The 17,661-nt window shown below is 41.2% G+C and overlaps 1 protein-coding gene across 6 annotated transcripts in view; it reads right to left on the bottom strand.

Moving 5' to 3' along the window:
• AUTS2 (activator of transcription and developmental regulator AUTS2) overlaps positions 1-15,785 on the bottom strand; it is a 1,744,602-nt gene extending 1,728,817 nt beyond the window's left edge. For all 6 annotated transcript variants that reach the window (XM_068268551.1, XM_068268554.1, XM_068268555.1 and 3 more), the window contains exon 1: positions 14,607-15,785. In XM_068268551.1, coding sequence (XP_068124652.1) covers positions 14,607-15,203 — 597 coding nt within the window. In that variant the 5' untranslated portion in view covers positions 15,204-15,785. The remainder of the gene's footprint in view (positions 1-14,606) is intronic.
• Positions 15,786-17,661: the final 1,876 nt, after the last annotated feature.

Below are 17,661 nucleotides of genomic sequence, written 5' to 3'. Positions count from 1 at the left end.
TGTGAACCAAATTTAGTGTACAGTTTGTGATTAGAGATGGAAGCAGTATCAGACTTTGTGCTCTTGGGCTCAAAGATCACTGCAGATGGTGAATTTATCCAGGAGATAAAAGACATTTACTCCTTGTAAGGAAAGCAATGACAAACTCGGAAATGTAAAAAAAATAAAAATAAAAAAAAACGTGTTACCTTGCCAAAAAAGGTTCATATAGTTGAAGCCATGGTTTTATTGCCATTAGTAATGTACGTTTTTGAGAACTGGACCATAAGGAAGGCTGAGCGCCAAATAATCAAAGTCTTCAAACTGTGGTGCTGGAGAAGACTTCTGAGAGTCCCCTGGGCTGCAAGAAGATCTAATCAGTCAATCCTTAAAGAAATGAACATCAACTGTTCATTGGAAGGAGCAATGCTGAAGCTGCAATACTTGAAACACATAGGGCCTGACTAAATTCACTTTTCATTAACTATCCCTCAAAGGAGCTCACAATCGAACATCCCTAACAGTCATAACGGAATATCCCTATGCTTGCGTAGGGCCGACGCACCTACCATTCCTTATGTTTTTGGGATAGAGCCCAAGTGTGAACATTTACAATTCTGTCTTTAAGACGCTGTCAGATAAAATAACACAGCACAGCCTGAAATATCACTGTACTGATAATAAATCTTCTGTTACAGCAGAATTAATCTCTTTCCTTTATTTGGCATAAACAAACTGTTTTTCAGAACCCTTCTCACAGCGATTCACCTACAATACTACAGGGCGCTCTTACATAGCATCCCACAGAATCAAACAACCAAACAGCTGATGAAAAGACAGGTAACCACACAAAGCTAACCTAAGGGCATGTTTGGAATATGCACTGCCATCTATTTTAGCACACCACATGTTGTGCGCAATCTGTAAGGACATATGAAAGTAAGTCACATCCGGGCAGTGCATTGTTGTTTGATACATTATGTGGCAGTATTCATTTTTATAAGCAATGCATGGTATTGAAAGTGTACAGTGCATAGTATTACAAAAATGCGTACAGCATGTGGTTTCACACATTTTTTAATTTTGCAGGTAAAATTGAAAACACACACATTGCAATGTGCAAAAATGCACATAGAAAGTTAGTGCAGTGCACAAAATAATATGGAAAAAACACACACAAATGTCTGGAGGTTCACTTTCAGGAGGAACTTTAACCCAGGACTTAATCTCAATAAGTAGCTGATACCCTCTTTCCCACAAGAAATCTTTATCTTTTTCCAAGTGCCAAGCCTGCAATATCTCCCTCTTTGCATAGAACTCTCAGAAGCGAACATTCCATACAGATCAACTGGCAGGACTAAAGATGTCACCACCAGTGATAAATTCCAGAATGTAAATAAGGGCAAGGAAAGATTTTCCAATGGGCAAAAACTGACTAAATAATCCATAAATAAATATTATAAAACAATCAATTTTATTCATGATATGTTCACTACAGTTCCTCTTTAAAGCTTTTTGTGTTTGTTGTTGCTGTCTGTCATTCAATTGCAGAGATTTCCCTCACTTCCTGTTCTTTGTTGTTTCGTTAAAGAGAACCCGAGGTGGGATTTACTTATGCTAGTGGGGCACAGAGGCTGGTTGTACACACTAACACCAGCCTCTGTTGCCCCATGGTGTGCCTCCAGGACCCCCCTGCGCGCCGCTATACCCCCCGCAGTGCTGGCAACACTGTACCTCCTGTACCAACCTGTATACGTGCCTCCTCCGTATCGGCGCTACCCGCCCACGTCACTTCCCTCCAATCAGCGGGAGGGAAGGGACGCGGGTGGGTAGCGCCGATACGGAGGAGGCGGGGGAGCGGCGCTAACAGACAGGCGAGAGGTAAACATTGTGCTGGCGACACGCTGCGTGTCACCAGCACTGCAGGGGGTATAGCGGCGCACAGGGGGGTCCTGGAGGCACACCATGGGGCAACAGAGGCTGGTGTTAGTGTGTACAACCAGCCTCTGTGCCCCACTAGCATAAGTAAATCCCACCTCGGGTTCTCTTTAAAAGAAAGAGGAAACAAGTAATATAAGTAAATCGGGGACATGCTATTATGTGTTGCTTTATATGTATGCATCTAGCTAAGTGGGTTTTCCTTTTATTTCGGTTCTTTGCAACACTTGAGAAAAAATGCATTGGGAGCAATTAGTCCCATAATTGTTTTGTTTAAAGGGAACTTGAAGTGAGAGAAATATGGAGGCCGACATCTTTATTCTCTAATAAACAATGCCAGTGACCCGACGTCTTTGCTGATGCTCTGCCTCTAATACTTTCACTCACTGGCCCAGAATGAGCATGCAGCTCACATGCTTTGACACAGGTTGATTTATGCAGCTGAAAAAAGGCTGCTATTTATTATAATTTAGAAAATAGATTTTATTTCTGAAATCTTGTATTTTTAATTTGGGTCCACTTTAACTGGCTGTAAGCTTGTTGCAGGTGTGTTATTAAAACACAACTAAAGCCAAATGCTCAGCATGACAGCGAGGCTACTGGCATAGTTTATAAGGGAATGAAGATGGCAGTCTCCATATTCCATCTCACTTTAAGATCACATTAATCAGTGTGGTAAAGATGTATACTGTTCTCCCAGAAACTCCAAGGAAACATGCAAATGAAACCTAAGGACTGAAAGCTTCACTTTTAATACAACCAGAGGTACATCATTTTAGGTAAAGAAGTAGGTTTAAAAACCTCTAGTTCAATTTCTCCAGGAAAGTAACACACAAAAGCACTACTAAGCAAGAACATACCCATCATCCTCCACATAACAAACATAAAGCATAAACTCAAAAAATTGCATGACAGCACAACTCTGGAAATACTAAATCCAAAAGTCATTTCACGGCATCCCTCTTCCCAATTACTGCTCTGTATTTCAGTAAATGAATAGCTGTAGCATTATGTTTTTGTTAAACAAGTCAGCTACAACTGTCATTCCTCCTTTCTACCCATTCTGGGATTGTTAATGACTAGATATGATCAATGAAATTCTAGTTTGTGATGGAAATGTTTCCTGTAAATTGTATGTAGACTGAAACTGGACCATATACATTCACATCAACTGCATCTGACTGGACCAAGCTGCAAACAAACTACAACCAAATTTGCTTCAAGTCAGAAAAATGTGTACTGCATTGATCGGCGCTAATACACTCTAAGGCATTAACTAGAGTGTTCACAGTTCCCCTCCCTTAGTGGAAGAAGGTCTGGGTGATTTTGGTATAGACTCAGCATAAGAACCTTGTTAATTAGGTTTATCACCCAACCCTATCCTCCCCCAGTGATAAACCCATCCTAATAAATAACTACTCTATGTCCCTCCTCTTATGTCTTAATCTTGAACAATGCTCTTGACCTTAATTCCATCCTGAAGTCTAACCTCAACCTCACCCTAACAATCCCTTTCCGTTGCCCAACTTTAACACCCTCCCCCTTCCCAACCTTGCACTGGTGGACTGTAAGTAGATCCAGGAAGTCTCTTGACTATTCAGAGGCTTCCCACTATGCAGGTAAGTATCTACTTTTAGCAATTTCTTTTACATCTAGCACCCTTTAAAGTGGGCCCAAATTAAAAATACAAGATTTCAGAAATAAAATCTATTTTCTAAATTATAATAATAAATAGCAGCCTTTTTCAGCTGCATGATGACGAATATAAAATATTTTACATGTATTGGAGGAACCCCTCCCTTCCTTTCAAATTGCCGGGATTTTTCCGGCAAACTGGTGGAGTAGATGGTGTCCGGCAATGGAGGAATTGCTAATGGCTGCCCCCAGTATAACCTTAGCTATGAAAAGAGAAGGGTGAAAAGCATGCACTAAAATGATCATAGGTTTGAAGGAGTGTTTATTTATCTTTGTATGTGTCAGAGTGGTACATCTAAATATTTTTAATTAAACAAATGTTTGGTTTAGGTCCACTTTAAAGTAACAGCTTGCTTTCCAAACTAGTTAATGTTTTAGAACTTTCAGAAATTGATTAAACCAGACCTAAATCCATGGGTAACTAGCCTTAATTAAATTTGGCCCCCCTCTACCCTTAATGTGCTGCTGAGACACACATAGGCAACCTTATATATTAGTGCAATGATATTAAACATATGCGTGCCAGTGTTCATGCGATCATCTCTAAAGCCTGGTGCACACCAGAGGAGTTTTTCTGAGCGTTTTGAGTTTTTAAATCTGCTGCTAATGTTATCCTATGTGTCTGTGCACACTGGAGCAATGAGGTTTTGTAAAAAAAAAACCATAGCATTACATTGGGAAGAGCTTTTGAAACCTCTAAAAGCTCTTCCCAATGTAATGCTATGTTTTTTTTTTCTTACAAAACCTCATTGCTCCACTGTGCACAGACACATAGGATAACATTAGCAGCAGATTTAAAAACTCAAAACGCTCAGAAAAACTCCTCTGGTGTGCACCAGGCCTTACAGCATGTTAAATGAGGCTAGGTCCACATAATGCTATATTGCAGTGTGAACAGTCACAGCAGATCATATGTACTATCTGTTGTGTCTGTTGACATATTTTTTGTAACCATTGGTGTCTATTGTATCATGAATTTTGACATTGGACAGCAAGATAGACCCGATTTGGGTGGGGTCTAGGGTGCATTTTTGATATCTTGCCATGTTTGTTTTACATTGAAAGTACGACTAAGAACTTACTTACCATATACAGTATGATATCTCAAAAAGTCATGCTAGACTTTGCGTTCCAGTACTGCTACATAGACAAATGAAAATGCACATGTGAATGGATCATATAGATAACATAGAATCCCTCGACATGTCCGTTAATCCACTTGCCTATGTTCCATAAAACGGTCCATTTTTATGTCCAGTGCGAGCTTAGTGATAACTTTCTGGTACCTTTAGTAAGTGACTAAAGTATCCATATGTATACATATGGATACTGTTATATTTATATATATATTGTTGAAATATTTTTGAGAATACAGAAAGAAAATGTCAAGCTGAAAGTGCCTTACTTTACTTTCGATGCAGCAAGCAGAGATCCATAAATGCAGAATTAACATGACTGGCAGAATAACTGGCATAAAAGCAGTGAAAAGGCATTACTATATTATTATTATTATTATTATTATTATTATTATTATTAGGCAGTGTATTCTGTACACAAATTATAAAAAGCAAGAAATGTATTGACTCTATAGTAATTTCAATACACTTGAGATGAAAGGCTTTCCAGTGATTTGGGAAGGTAAGTTAACCAAGTCTAACATACTGCTGAAAATTATATTTTTACAGCTTGGATATATTAAAAAGGGTTGTATGGTTTGTGAAAAAGTATGCAATTCAAGATGACAGTTGATCCATACATAAACCTCATAACTCAAACACTACATACAGACATTAGATGTGATCAGGCAGCCAATGTATATATTCACACACGTTAACCATCATTTAGCACTAGCACTGTTTGAGAACCTAGCAAGCCACCAGGGGGTTGATTCATTAAAGTTTGATAAAGTTGCTAAACGCAGCCAGTGCATGGCAGTTGTACTGATTCTTACACCAGATAAGTAATGCAAGTATCACAAATAGCACAACGTACATAACATCAGTAATGCATGCATTGCTAGTATACCTTGCGCTATGCTACCAGCAGTCACTACATCAGCAGCGTGCATCATGCAAGTAGCGTAACAAACAGTATGCTAGGTAACATGAGCTGTGGTATTACGTAACTCACCTGATGTAAGTATTGGTAAAATTGCAGTGCATTGCCTGCAGACAGCAACTTTACAGAGGTTTAGTAAATCAAAGCCCAAGTTGGATACTATAACCATTTGTATTAGCCTCTAGTAGGAGGTCTCTTGCCTCTTTCTCTTCTCCATGACAGTAAACATGAATGTTCTGCCCAAGCTATATGTTCACATGAAGATCTCTTGTATTGCTTATCACGTCATGCTGTGAATGTCTTGCGGATATCCTGGGTGTACATCTAGCTTTACTAATTAAAGCTCAGTATAGTGTATTTACAATCAGGCAAATCACAAATCAACTCTTTGGGCTGGTGCACACCGAGCGGCTTTTTGGGCGTTTTCAGATCCGCTTGCGGCTGCGGATCCGCTTGGTCAATGTATCTCAATGGGGTGTTGCACACCGGAGCAGGCGGCGTTTTGCAGAAACTAAAAATGCCTGGGTGAGGCATTTTTTGGATTGCGGATGCGTTTCTGCCTCAATGTTAAGTATAGGAAAAACGCAAACCGCTCTGAAAAACGCCTGTTCAGAGCGGTTTTGCAGGCGTTTTTGTTACAGAAGCTGTTCAGTAACAGCTTTACTGTAACAATATATGAAATCTACTATACTGAAAACCGCAGCAGCAATCCGAAAAACGCTAGCAAAACGCCATAGAAAAATAAAAAAAAGCGTTTCAAAATCTGCTAGCATTTTGCGGATCTGCTAGCGGTTTTTGGTGTGCACCAGCCCTTTATCATAAGGCTCAATACGCAAGAGTTGTTGAAAAGACGGAGGATGTTATGAAACAATAATGTTATGAAATGTTGTTGATGCAGCTGTCCACAGCAAATAAAATGCAAAGGAGGTGTAAGTAACACTCCAAGGACCTCCTTATACACAAAAGTCCAAAGTAGCATGTCAGAACTGAAGAATTGAACAAGGGTGGATTCTGATTTGTAAGTGTATTCTTTGCAGTTCAGCTAGATCACTGTATAGTGTACTGCCATTAACACTTGGAAGAGGGTATCATAACAGGTGGGGTTATGCTAGGTACACAGGATGCAATTTTCTGTATGGTTTACTGTCAGATCGATTATTTCCAGCATGTCCGATCTGATTTCCAATAAATTTTCCATTTACTTCTATGCAAAAATGATCGGAAATCAGATCAGACATGTTGGAAATAATCGATCTGACAGTAAATCTGTCAGAAAATTGCATTGTGTGTTCATAACATGACTGTTAGCACTACCTGGAGTTGGGGTTTGAGAACATTGTTCTAGTCTAGTTGCTGTCCACTCCTCTGTTAATCTCAACTAAGGCTGTTCTCGTTGGTAAACTGTCTCCATCTCTAGTCGTGTGACATTGGGGGACAGGATTAGTAGGCACCATTTGTACTACTACAAAAAAAAAATTCAGTTTTCATCTGATGCATTCCCAAACTGCTTCTTTGCATTACCTTTCCGGCATTCACTGTGCAGCCTTTTAACCTTTTTCTCTAGCCCATTCACCTTGATGTAAGTTCTCACTCTCATGAGTTCACATTGGATGGATGCAGAGCTTGAGCGCATCATGATAGTCAAAGTGGCCATCCTCCATCACGTATTAAATTAGCCGTGTGTTGCTTCTTGAGGAGTAGAAGTGTCACTGAGGCCCTCACATGTGGCAAGCAACCAGTTACTATATGTTTATTCCATTTTTAAACTACAACTGTAAATAGTCATTACTATCACACATTACTATCACACCTTAAAGCTGTCTATGCATTTCTAATCCTAGGCACATATTGCGGTAGGTGTGATTTAAAGTGGAACACCGAACATTTAACTCTAAAGGTGGCCATACACTGGCCCGATTTGCGGCAGTTTCGACAGCAGATTCGATCACTGGGATCGAATCTGCTGCCAATCGTTCGCGCAACACGCACCCGCCGATCCGATTTCCTCCCGAAATCGGATCGGTCCGTCGATCGCGCCGTGCGGGAAATTACCCTCGATCGCCCGCGGGTAGGGAGCGCGTCGCTAGCGGCGGCCGATCCGATCAGGTATACATTACCTGAGGCTGGCTCCCGGGCATCCCGTCCGTCACTGCTCCCGTCATGGCACCTCTGGCATCCTCGTATAACTTCCGCTGTCATGCCAGTGACAGCGGAAGTACAACTAGAGGGCGCTCTATTTGAACTTCCGCTGTCACTGGTGTGATAGCTTAAGTTCTATGCGGATGCCGGAGCCGGAGGTGCCACATGACATCACGCCCGGGAGCCAGCCTCAGGTAATGTATACCGGCGGGGGGAGCGGCGGCAGCACCACCACAACAGATTGTGATCGGTTTCAGGCTGAAATCGATTCACAATCTGTTTGCAGGAAAGGCAGCCATACGATCCCTCTCTGATCAGATTCGATCAGATAGGGATCTGTCAGCTGGTCGATCTGATGGCACATCGACCAGTGTATGGCTGCCTTAAGTATACCTATAGGCTGAAAATAAGATACTCTCTTCCCCACAAAGCTCACAATGGCCCACATTAACTTTTCTCCTGAGCTCTCCTCCCAGGAGATAATTGTTCATCTCCTTCCTTCTTTGGAAAGGTAGCTGTTAGCTGCCTGAAATGCACCCCCCCCCCCCTGAGTGAGAGAGGCTTGTGCTCACTGTCTCTTCTGTGGTACACATTACATGAACAGGGGTAATATTCTGTAGTAAAGATGCCATTTATAATTAGCAATGTGCCAAATGTATGGTTAAAAACGGCATGCCCAACACTCTTGTATGGTAAAGCAAACTGACAGTTCACATCTTGATGGAGATTTATACTTAGGTCCATTGATCTAGTGTAGTTTTGATGTTTGAATTTGGGTTACTGAAAGTCATAAAACACTTCAGCACCCCAGACAATTGGACAGGGTCACAAGGAGTTCACTTTTTTTGTGCTTCACGTGACTCATATGAGGCGCAAAGTGAAGCACAAATGAGTGACCACCACCTGACCCTGTCCAAATGTCTGGGTGCTAAAGTGTCGTGACGGACGAATTCGGGTCTCCGAATTTCAATAAACCAAATTCCAACACTAATCTAATGAACATAGTTCCAGGTGAAAAGTGGTGTACAGTCAGTGTGAAGTAGTGAGCACCAGGGGATTCAGCTATCATGCACCAAACTTGGGTATCACTGGAGGGGCTCAGAAAGTGGAATATAGAGTTTGGCAACCTCTGGATATTGGTGGAGGCAATAGGTTTGGCTGTTACATAGCTGGACCCTACATTGGCCAACAGCTAGTGTTAGGAGTACGGTAGGTAAGGGCAGGGGTTATTAGTGTTAGGTTAGTTAAGGTAATAGTAAAACAGTAACATTACCGATATTCTACTATCAGCATGATCTGATGCCTGAGTTTCCGGACGCCTTCTATAATGTATGCCAGTTAGAGGCACAGCCAAATCTGGAGCTAGCTGCTGTATTATACATTTGAGGGGGTCTACCTTGTGCTTGAAGAATGATGTAAAATAGACCACTAGAAAAAGAATAGAATGTTATGGTAAATATTTAAAATGAGTAACAGTCCTATGTTTCTTTTTTATGACTCATTTAGAAAATTAAATGTATTTTGGTATTAGAGCATGGAAGACAGCTTGTCTGTTCACGTTCTACTTTCCAAACTCAAACTAGCACTCACGAACAATGCAATTTGATCCAGCAGTAAACTGGCTTTCTTCAACATACATTTATAGTCACTGCAGGAAACTGATCTGCAAATTGAATCCTTGAGTGAAATGCACAAAATAGCTAAAGAGACTACAAGTACATCCAGACCTATATTACATACGTTTTATTTCAGTCTTTCATTGCGATCGGAGCGCTTCCTTAACACAAAGCTTTTGTGACTCATCTTTAAATCTTAAAATTATAAAAAGGAAGAAGTAAAACACTAAAAGCACAGAATGAAAGAACAAAGGGCTTCAGATATCCGAAGATGATGCATTATTCAAATGTTCTTCAGTGGAAAAGGTGTTTTATTGTAGACCCTCCATATCATTATAATGTATTAATAAGGTTCTGTATCAGAAAATCTGGTCACGTTGTGTGGTGACATAAATGAGCTCATTCAACAAGGAAGTGTATGAACAGGGATGATGTGCAAAGTACATACCCCCTGGCAGCCAATGCTATTTCAATTTACTGTGCTCAGATCAGTTCTGAGATGGAGTCTGATATGTAGCGATTTGTTAAAGCCATAACAACAATATCATGGTGACCAGTCGCTATCCATGTCACAGCAACAAATCACATCTACATTTAAAGTACCACTAAACGGACATATGCTTGATTAAAAAAAATAAATAAATAAACTAATTGTAAGAAATGTTTTATGTCATATGGGTATTTTAAATGTTAAATTTGTTTAGTACTGTACAGACTGTGTAAGGAAGAAAGACAATCTGATGGCGCCATTAGCTTATGCTATGGACTGCAGGTGAGGCCCTTTTTAAAAAAAAAATGTTACATTATAGCGGGAATAGCGTTCTGATAATAATAAATAAGCAATCATTAGGGTGTTTGGGTGCTGCACAATCAGGCACAATACTATACCATTATACAGCTGCAAACACTGAACGATGAGAGATCTCCGGGTACATAACAGCAGAACATGTGGAATAACTTTGACCATTATTGTTACCTCTTTAGATAAGCCATCCCTACTAGTGAGTGCTTGAAATTTCCTACCCTGCCTCAATGGCATAATGACGAGTGTTCATAATTTTATGTGGATAGGTTATCTTCAGAAACAGAAACTGAGAAAGTCCAACACTGCACTCCCTTACTACCCTTGGCTGTCATAGGTAGCTGCAGGTATCCCTTAGCATTAGGTAGCCAGAGGTACCCTCAGTGTTAAGTAGCTAGGGGTGCACCCGACTGAAGGCAAATCTCATTAGTGGAATGCTAAGAGCTGGGTGAGTAACCTCCCATTTACACATTTTACACTCTGCTCAGGGCTCTGCATAAGGAAGAGAGAGGGAGGCACTAGAGGAGGGGAGTGAGCTACAGTGCCTTAAAGTAAGTCCAGCCCTGCCTGGTTTACTATGTATGGATTCTTGAACTCTGGTGTGCTTTCAATCATGGTATAGGAATCTAACTGATAACAAGTACTCTATACCCCCCCCCCCCCCATTGCTTATGAATTATTGGAGGAAAGGCAACTATTGGATTTTTCATTACATTATAGTCCATACATCCATCAGATGTAATGCCAGCGTATTAGCTGGATCTGGATCCAATGCAGTGATCTTTCTCCAAGGTGCAAATATCAGCAGAAACCACTAAAGGGAAATTAACAAATAGTAATCTGCCTCTTCCGGGAACAAATTATACAAGCATAGATAGCAATATTGACAAGGATATGATCAATCTGATACAGCTTCTACCAGCCTAGTGTACTACTCAGGTCAATACAAGATCACTTTGTTATACGGTCTCTCTGTATACATACTGTATATGTATGAGTGTTTGGGTTTCTCACTTTGTTGGTTGGTTGTTGTGTTATTTCTTTATCTTATGAGATTTTATTTCTCATGGCGTTTGGTTGGAAAATACCAATGACTGCTGTATTTACAGGCCAAGCTATAGTAGATTCATAAGCAGACCTGCTCCTGACAAATGAATCAGTTATACTTCTAGATATGTTTACACCAAGGAATTTTATGTCCTCGTACAGCTGGAAATTACAACCCGCAAAGTCAACATATCATTTGTTGAAGGACTGGTTGATTCCCAAGAATACAAATTGTACTTTTTATTAGCTGTGGCAAGATGATTGCTCGGATTTTCATCTACACATTGCAATTAATTCAATAAAGACCAGTGCATTAAAATGTAATTTACAGATCATACATGAACTGTTAATTCCTGCCACTATTTTACCCTTCTGTCATTAATATTGCTTACTGTTGTTTTAATTAAAGAGCAATCGCACTGTAAAATCTTTAGTGCACACTGTGTACCAGAACAATAATACAGATCGTAATGTAAAAAGGCAAAACATAGCTGAGAAAAAGAAAATTAGATTTTAGAAACATTTGACAGTGTCAACAACATAATGGAAGAGCTAAATAAGCTATTACTCAAGAAACAAAGTAAGTAACCACAAGTCCTCACACATGCTGAATTTAAGGCAATAATATGAACAATACCTTCTTCACTCAAAGAAAAGTGTCAGATGAAAAAGTTGTATAGTGTCCGTTATTTAGCAACAAAAAAATGATATTTAGTGCAATGTATCAATGTATTGTTTACAAAATACTAACTTTCTAGGGGAAACACCTGTAACAAGACACTCAGATGGACTCTTCCACAAATAGCTATGCCAGCCAATTTAAAGTAACCAATGTTTTAAGAAGATGCAGATGAAATCAGTGATCCGATTCACTTACATATTGTATAACCCATAATCCTGTACTGCCAAAGGGTTTACTTGGTTTTATAATGTAAGTACCATTGGCAATTCACTAGGAAAAGTAATCTGAAGTGCAAAAAGGTCAACTCATTTGTATGTTGTACATCCCTCCATTGAGCATGGTGCAAACAGAGACTACTCTGTACGTAACTTAGAGCAAACTTGAAGCAAAAATACACTTAAGATATGACTCGTATGTGTAGTACAACTAAAACATAGAACATTGGTATCAAAGGAAAGAGTCTCATGTTTTCCAGTACAGGAAGAATTAATAAACTTAATTTGATATCTAAGCAATAGAGCTTCTCTGAGCTCTTCAATCAAACGTGGGTCAGAGACTGTCCTGTTTTCTGATGCACTTAAACAGCCAGGAAACAGTGAGAGACAACTTGAGATAAGGCTTTATTGCAGGAAAGTTCAGAGTCATTATTTCTGCTTTATTTTATAGCTTAAAAAAAACAGTGTAGCTTTACACTGCAATTGTGACAGTATGATATTACAATAAAAAAAACAAAAAAACAAAAAAAAACTGAAAATAAAAATTAGACTTTTCTTTGCTACTATTGTTGTATTCATTATCCATACTACACATACAATTCATTATCTCATAAATGTTGGGGTTTTTTGCTCTAGGTTTGTTAAAAAGTTGGACACAGGATTCTTTACTCCATTTCAATCTACTCCTCTTGTAAACCATCCAGGCCTTGTGTTTATAGGATTATGGCACTCGGGCCTTTAAGACTGGAAAAATCTACAATGTTTCCCCTGAAAAAGGTTGACTTGGAGATAAGGAAATCCTTATTATAGCACCTTCTTCATATTACACATTTCATATAGCTCAGCATATTTTATATCCCAGATATGGTTATGCAGTAATTTGGAAAAAGAGGACCAGTTATGGCAAGTTTAGAGAAACTTTGGTTGGATACCTCAGGTCCAACTTTTCACAACTAGTGTACAATGTCCTAAACACTGATATTATGTACAATGTCCTAAACCGTGTACAATGATAATAAATTATGTACAATGTGGAAACCCAACAAAAATAAGAACAGCTTGTGGAACCAAAAAAAAGGTTTGGGGCAAAAGCTTAATGCAATACACCTTGGACACTGGTGACAAGCAACTACATCAAGTTTGCAGGAATTGGTCAGTCACTAATGTACAGTTACATAGGTCATCACACCTGTGTGCACTGGACTCATAGCCAAGTCTATTACCATGACTTTAATGCATGCCTATGTAAGCATCATGAACTCTACAAAGCATGTTATTTGGCCTACAGTCTCATGTACAGGTGTGTGGAGCCCCCCTGTACCACCAATCCTCCACATTCCAACTGATGTCTCTGCTTGATACTCTTGAATTGAACAATGCCTTCAAGTTGTTTTATTCCAATAGGACAAGCCTCAAGAGCTCACCCAGCAGCATCACATTGCTCTGCAAGTCTGCTGGTAGAATAAGTCAAAATTGCAAGACAAATAAAACAAAGCTGAAAAGTTTGCAGGCCCAAGACATTTTTTTCGATAGCTTATTGAAAGACCTGCCGCAGACGCATTAATAAAGCAGACAGCAGCCATCAAAAAGCGAACAAAGCAATAGTTTCCACCAGATTCTTCCTTCAGAATGAAAACACTTCAATCCGCAATTGTGCTGTCATCAGCTTGTACAAGGAGAGAGAGAGAAAAGAAACAAACACATCTGATGCAAAATATATATTTCTCTTGTTAAAGCACTGCATGTGCCCAAGTCTCATACATAAAACAAGCTTTTGCCAGGAGCAGAATAAAATCACTTTTGCAGAGACAATAGCAGGACAAGCCTTTAATACAGGACGTCAGCAGGGAGGATTTGATTTTCTCATTAACCCCTCCAGCAAGAGCAGGAGTGCTCAATGTACCAGCCTGGGTAGCACAGATTCATGATAAATAAACACAGTGCGTTGAAATTCATGGCAATCAAGTCTCATTGAGCAACATTACGTCCTCCTAAACAATGCACTGGTAACTCCACCACTCCCAGATGTACTGAACACATTCAGGAAAATAATGAAAACACAAAAAAAAGCGCAGAGGTGGAAAAAAACAAATGCATTTGGATGTCAGCCACAACAGTTAACCAGTTAATCACAACCAGGTAGGAATCTGTGCCATCCCTTCTTCACAGACACTTCATTTCCATATTCATTGCCATGCTATGCAAATTAACCCCATTCTTGCTGGAGGGCTGTGAGTGGAACCTGCTGACAGCTGTGATTATCACTCCATCATCATCATCATCATCATCATCCCAAACCTTGCAGAGAGAGCTTTAAAATGCAATCTGCAGTGACAAGGGTCCAGCCCCCCCTCCAGCACACCACCACCAGTACACTCCAAAAACATTAGGACCTCAGATGAACCCCCATACACCAACACACCCCGGTGTCTTACCTCCAGCGCTTCAAAAGTCACAAAGCTGGTCATTGCAAATCCATCAATGATATCTTCTTCAGCCGAAGAAGACTCTTTCCTTTTCCTCCTGGGGGGCTTTGGTCTGGCCAAGGCAGAAACAGTCGGGTTCCCATTGTCTTCTCGCTCAGATCCAGAAGAAGAAAGCAAAGAACCGGTCCTGGCAACCCCTAATCCTCGTTTGGACCTCACCTCCCTATCCCTTTGGGATTTGGATCTCCTCTTCTTGCGAAAGCCATTGCACCGTGGGCCATCCATTGCACCCACACTAGCAGCAGCAGCAGCACAGGCAGTAGCGGCAGCAGCAGAGACACCAGCAACCACCCCTCTCCCACCTCCTCCCCTCCTGATACTAAATAAATAATAAAATAAAACCCACCACGGTCTGCAAAAAAAGAAAAAAGCAAATTGGGGGGAAATAAAGAAAACACAAGAATTAACAGTGAAGAATTCCAAAGCACTCTGCTCTTCCCCTTGTGCTGGCTGGAGATAAACACACACCAAAACCCCTTTGAAATGTGCAGATAATCCTGAGTGTGATTCCTCCACACACAACCATACATACAAAAAAATGATCATGCAACAAGAATTTCTAGAAGGCTGGATGGGGAAGTAATGGCTGATAACAGATCTCCTTTGTAGAAAAAAAAGAGGAAAAAAAAAATCACCAGGCAGGCAATAAATCTGAAAAGGAAAAATAAGCTTTGATCAAGGATGGAGGTTAAATCCCCCCTCCTTTAAAAAATATGGATGTTTCCACCTGATTTATTTTCTGCAAACATTTAACTCTTTGTTACAGTTGATGTTTCTTCTTTTTTTTCCATAACTCCATCCTGTACCCCTTGGACGATCTCCTCCTCTTCAGTGAGGAACTTCCAGTGTAGAGGATGACCCCCCTCCTCCCCTTCTTTTTCTTCCTCCTGCTCGGTTTTTCTCTTCTTTTCCTTCTTCCCTCCTCAGTGACAGATGCATCCAGACTAGGCAGACAGAGGAGGGGCAGGAGACTGGGTGGGAGAAGAGAAGTGAAGGAATAAGAGAAAGCAGCAGCAGCAGCAGCCCTCTCCTCCACACACTCTCTACACTCACACACAAAGCGAGCGAGGAGAGGGAAAGTGACAGCCCAGGCTGTGTACAACAGCGTGCGGGATCCGTGCTTCTTCTGCTCCACGGGAGGTCAGCCAGGGCGATGCTTCGTCTCCTCTCTGCTCAGGCACATCTCTCACAGAGGAGGGGGTGCAGCTCAGTCATTGCCCAGCCTCTGGCTCCAGCTCTCTTCATTCCCTGCTAAGCCTCAGCTAGAACTTTTAGCTATTTGCAACTCTACAGTCACCTCCATTGTTCCTACCAGCATCCTTCCAAGGTTCTAAAGAGGTGGCATACCTGGTCCTAATGACTTACCTCGAGTGCTAAACTCCATTATCCTGTCTAATCTTAGTCCCCCTGCCTGGTGTCTGACCTTAAAGGGAACCTGAGGTGAGAGGGGTATGGTGGCTGACATGTTTATTTCCTTTTAAATCATGCACATTGCCTGGCTGTCCTGCTGATCCTCTGCCTCAAATACTTTAAGCCATAGACCCTGAACAAACATGCAGATCAGAGGTCTGTGATAATTCTGACAAGATTAGCTGCATGCTTGTATCAGGTATGTGAAACAGATCCTAGTACTGATCAGAAAGATCATCAGGACTGCCGTGCAACTGGTATTGTTTAAAAGGAAATAAATATGGCAGCTTCCATAAGTCTTACACCTCGGGTTCCTTTTAACCACCCTCTCTAGTGCCCAACTCTCTACTACTTTCAAGCTACATACACACATGCAATACTTCTCGGCAAAAGTGTAGAACTTCTGCAGACTATTCAGCGTGTACAGCGGCCACCAATAAATCCTGCTTGGGCATTGGAAGTTGTTAAAGGGAACCAGAGAGGAATGGCCAGCCAAAATAGAAAATGATTTTATACATACCTGGGGCTTCTTCCAGCCCCATAAGCCTGGATCGCTCCCACGCCGCCATCCTCCGCTTGGACAGCAGAAATAAAGTAAGCGCTCACCAATATGGGCCGCATCTGAATGACTCACCACCTCATATGCACCGCTTAAATAGCTCAAATCCACACTCAGCAATCAGACAGATGCAAAACATATGCAAAACTAAACTAAATACTTACCATGTAAAACAGGATAGCACAATGGGTGCTGCTAGCCTGGTAGTTACAGAACTGTGGATACAAAATATAGGTAAAAGGCTGCGCATCCCTGACCCAATACTGTACAATTGAATGGTTAATCGCTGTGGCGCACACCGCCCCCCCTGGACTAAAATGTACGCCCGCAGGGCCGGCCTTAGGTTTCACAGCGCCCTGAGCATAACCAGATTTTGGCGCCCCCCCCAATTCATCCTCTTTGCGTGTGAGCGCACCACACACATACACTAATGGGGCTGCCCCAGTATAGATTAGATAGGTAGCTGCCCCCAGTATAGATTAGATAGGTTGCTGCCCCCAGTATAGATTAGATAGGTTGCTGCCCCCAGTATAGATTAGATAGGTTGCTGCCCCCAGTATAGATTAGATAGGTTGCTGCCCCCAGTATAGATTAGATAGGTTGCTGCCCCCAGTATAGATTAGATAGGTTGCTGCCCCCAGTATAGGTTAGATAGGTAGCTGCCCCCAGTATAGGTTAGATAGGTAGCTGCCCCCAGTATAGGTTAGATAGGTAGCTGCCCCCAGTATAGGTTAGATAGGTAGCTGCCCCCAGTATAGGTTAGATAGGTAGCTGCCCCCAGTATAGGTTAGATAGGTAGCTGCCCCCAGTATAGGTTAGATAGGTAGCTGCCCCCAGTATAGGTTAGATAGGTAGGTTCCCCCTGTATAGGTTATATAGGTAGGTTCCCCCAGTATAGATTAGATAGGTAGGTTCCCCCAGTATAGATTAGATAGGTAGGTTCCCCCAGTATAGATTAGATAGGTAGCTGCCCCCAGTATAGATTAGATAGGTAGCTGCCCCCAGTATAGGTTAGATAGGTAGGTGCCCCCACTA

Source organism: Hyperolius riggenbachi, chromosome 2 (assembly GCF_040937935.1).
Source record: "Hyperolius riggenbachi isolate aHypRig1 chromosome 2, aHypRig1.pri, whole genome shotgun sequence".
Taxonomy (NCBI): domain Eukaryota; kingdom Metazoa; phylum Chordata; class Amphibia; order Anura; family Hyperoliidae; genus Hyperolius; species Hyperolius riggenbachi.
The sequence above is the reverse complement of the archived record's forward strand: the minus strand, read 5'-3'. Positions and strand labels throughout refer to the sequence as shown.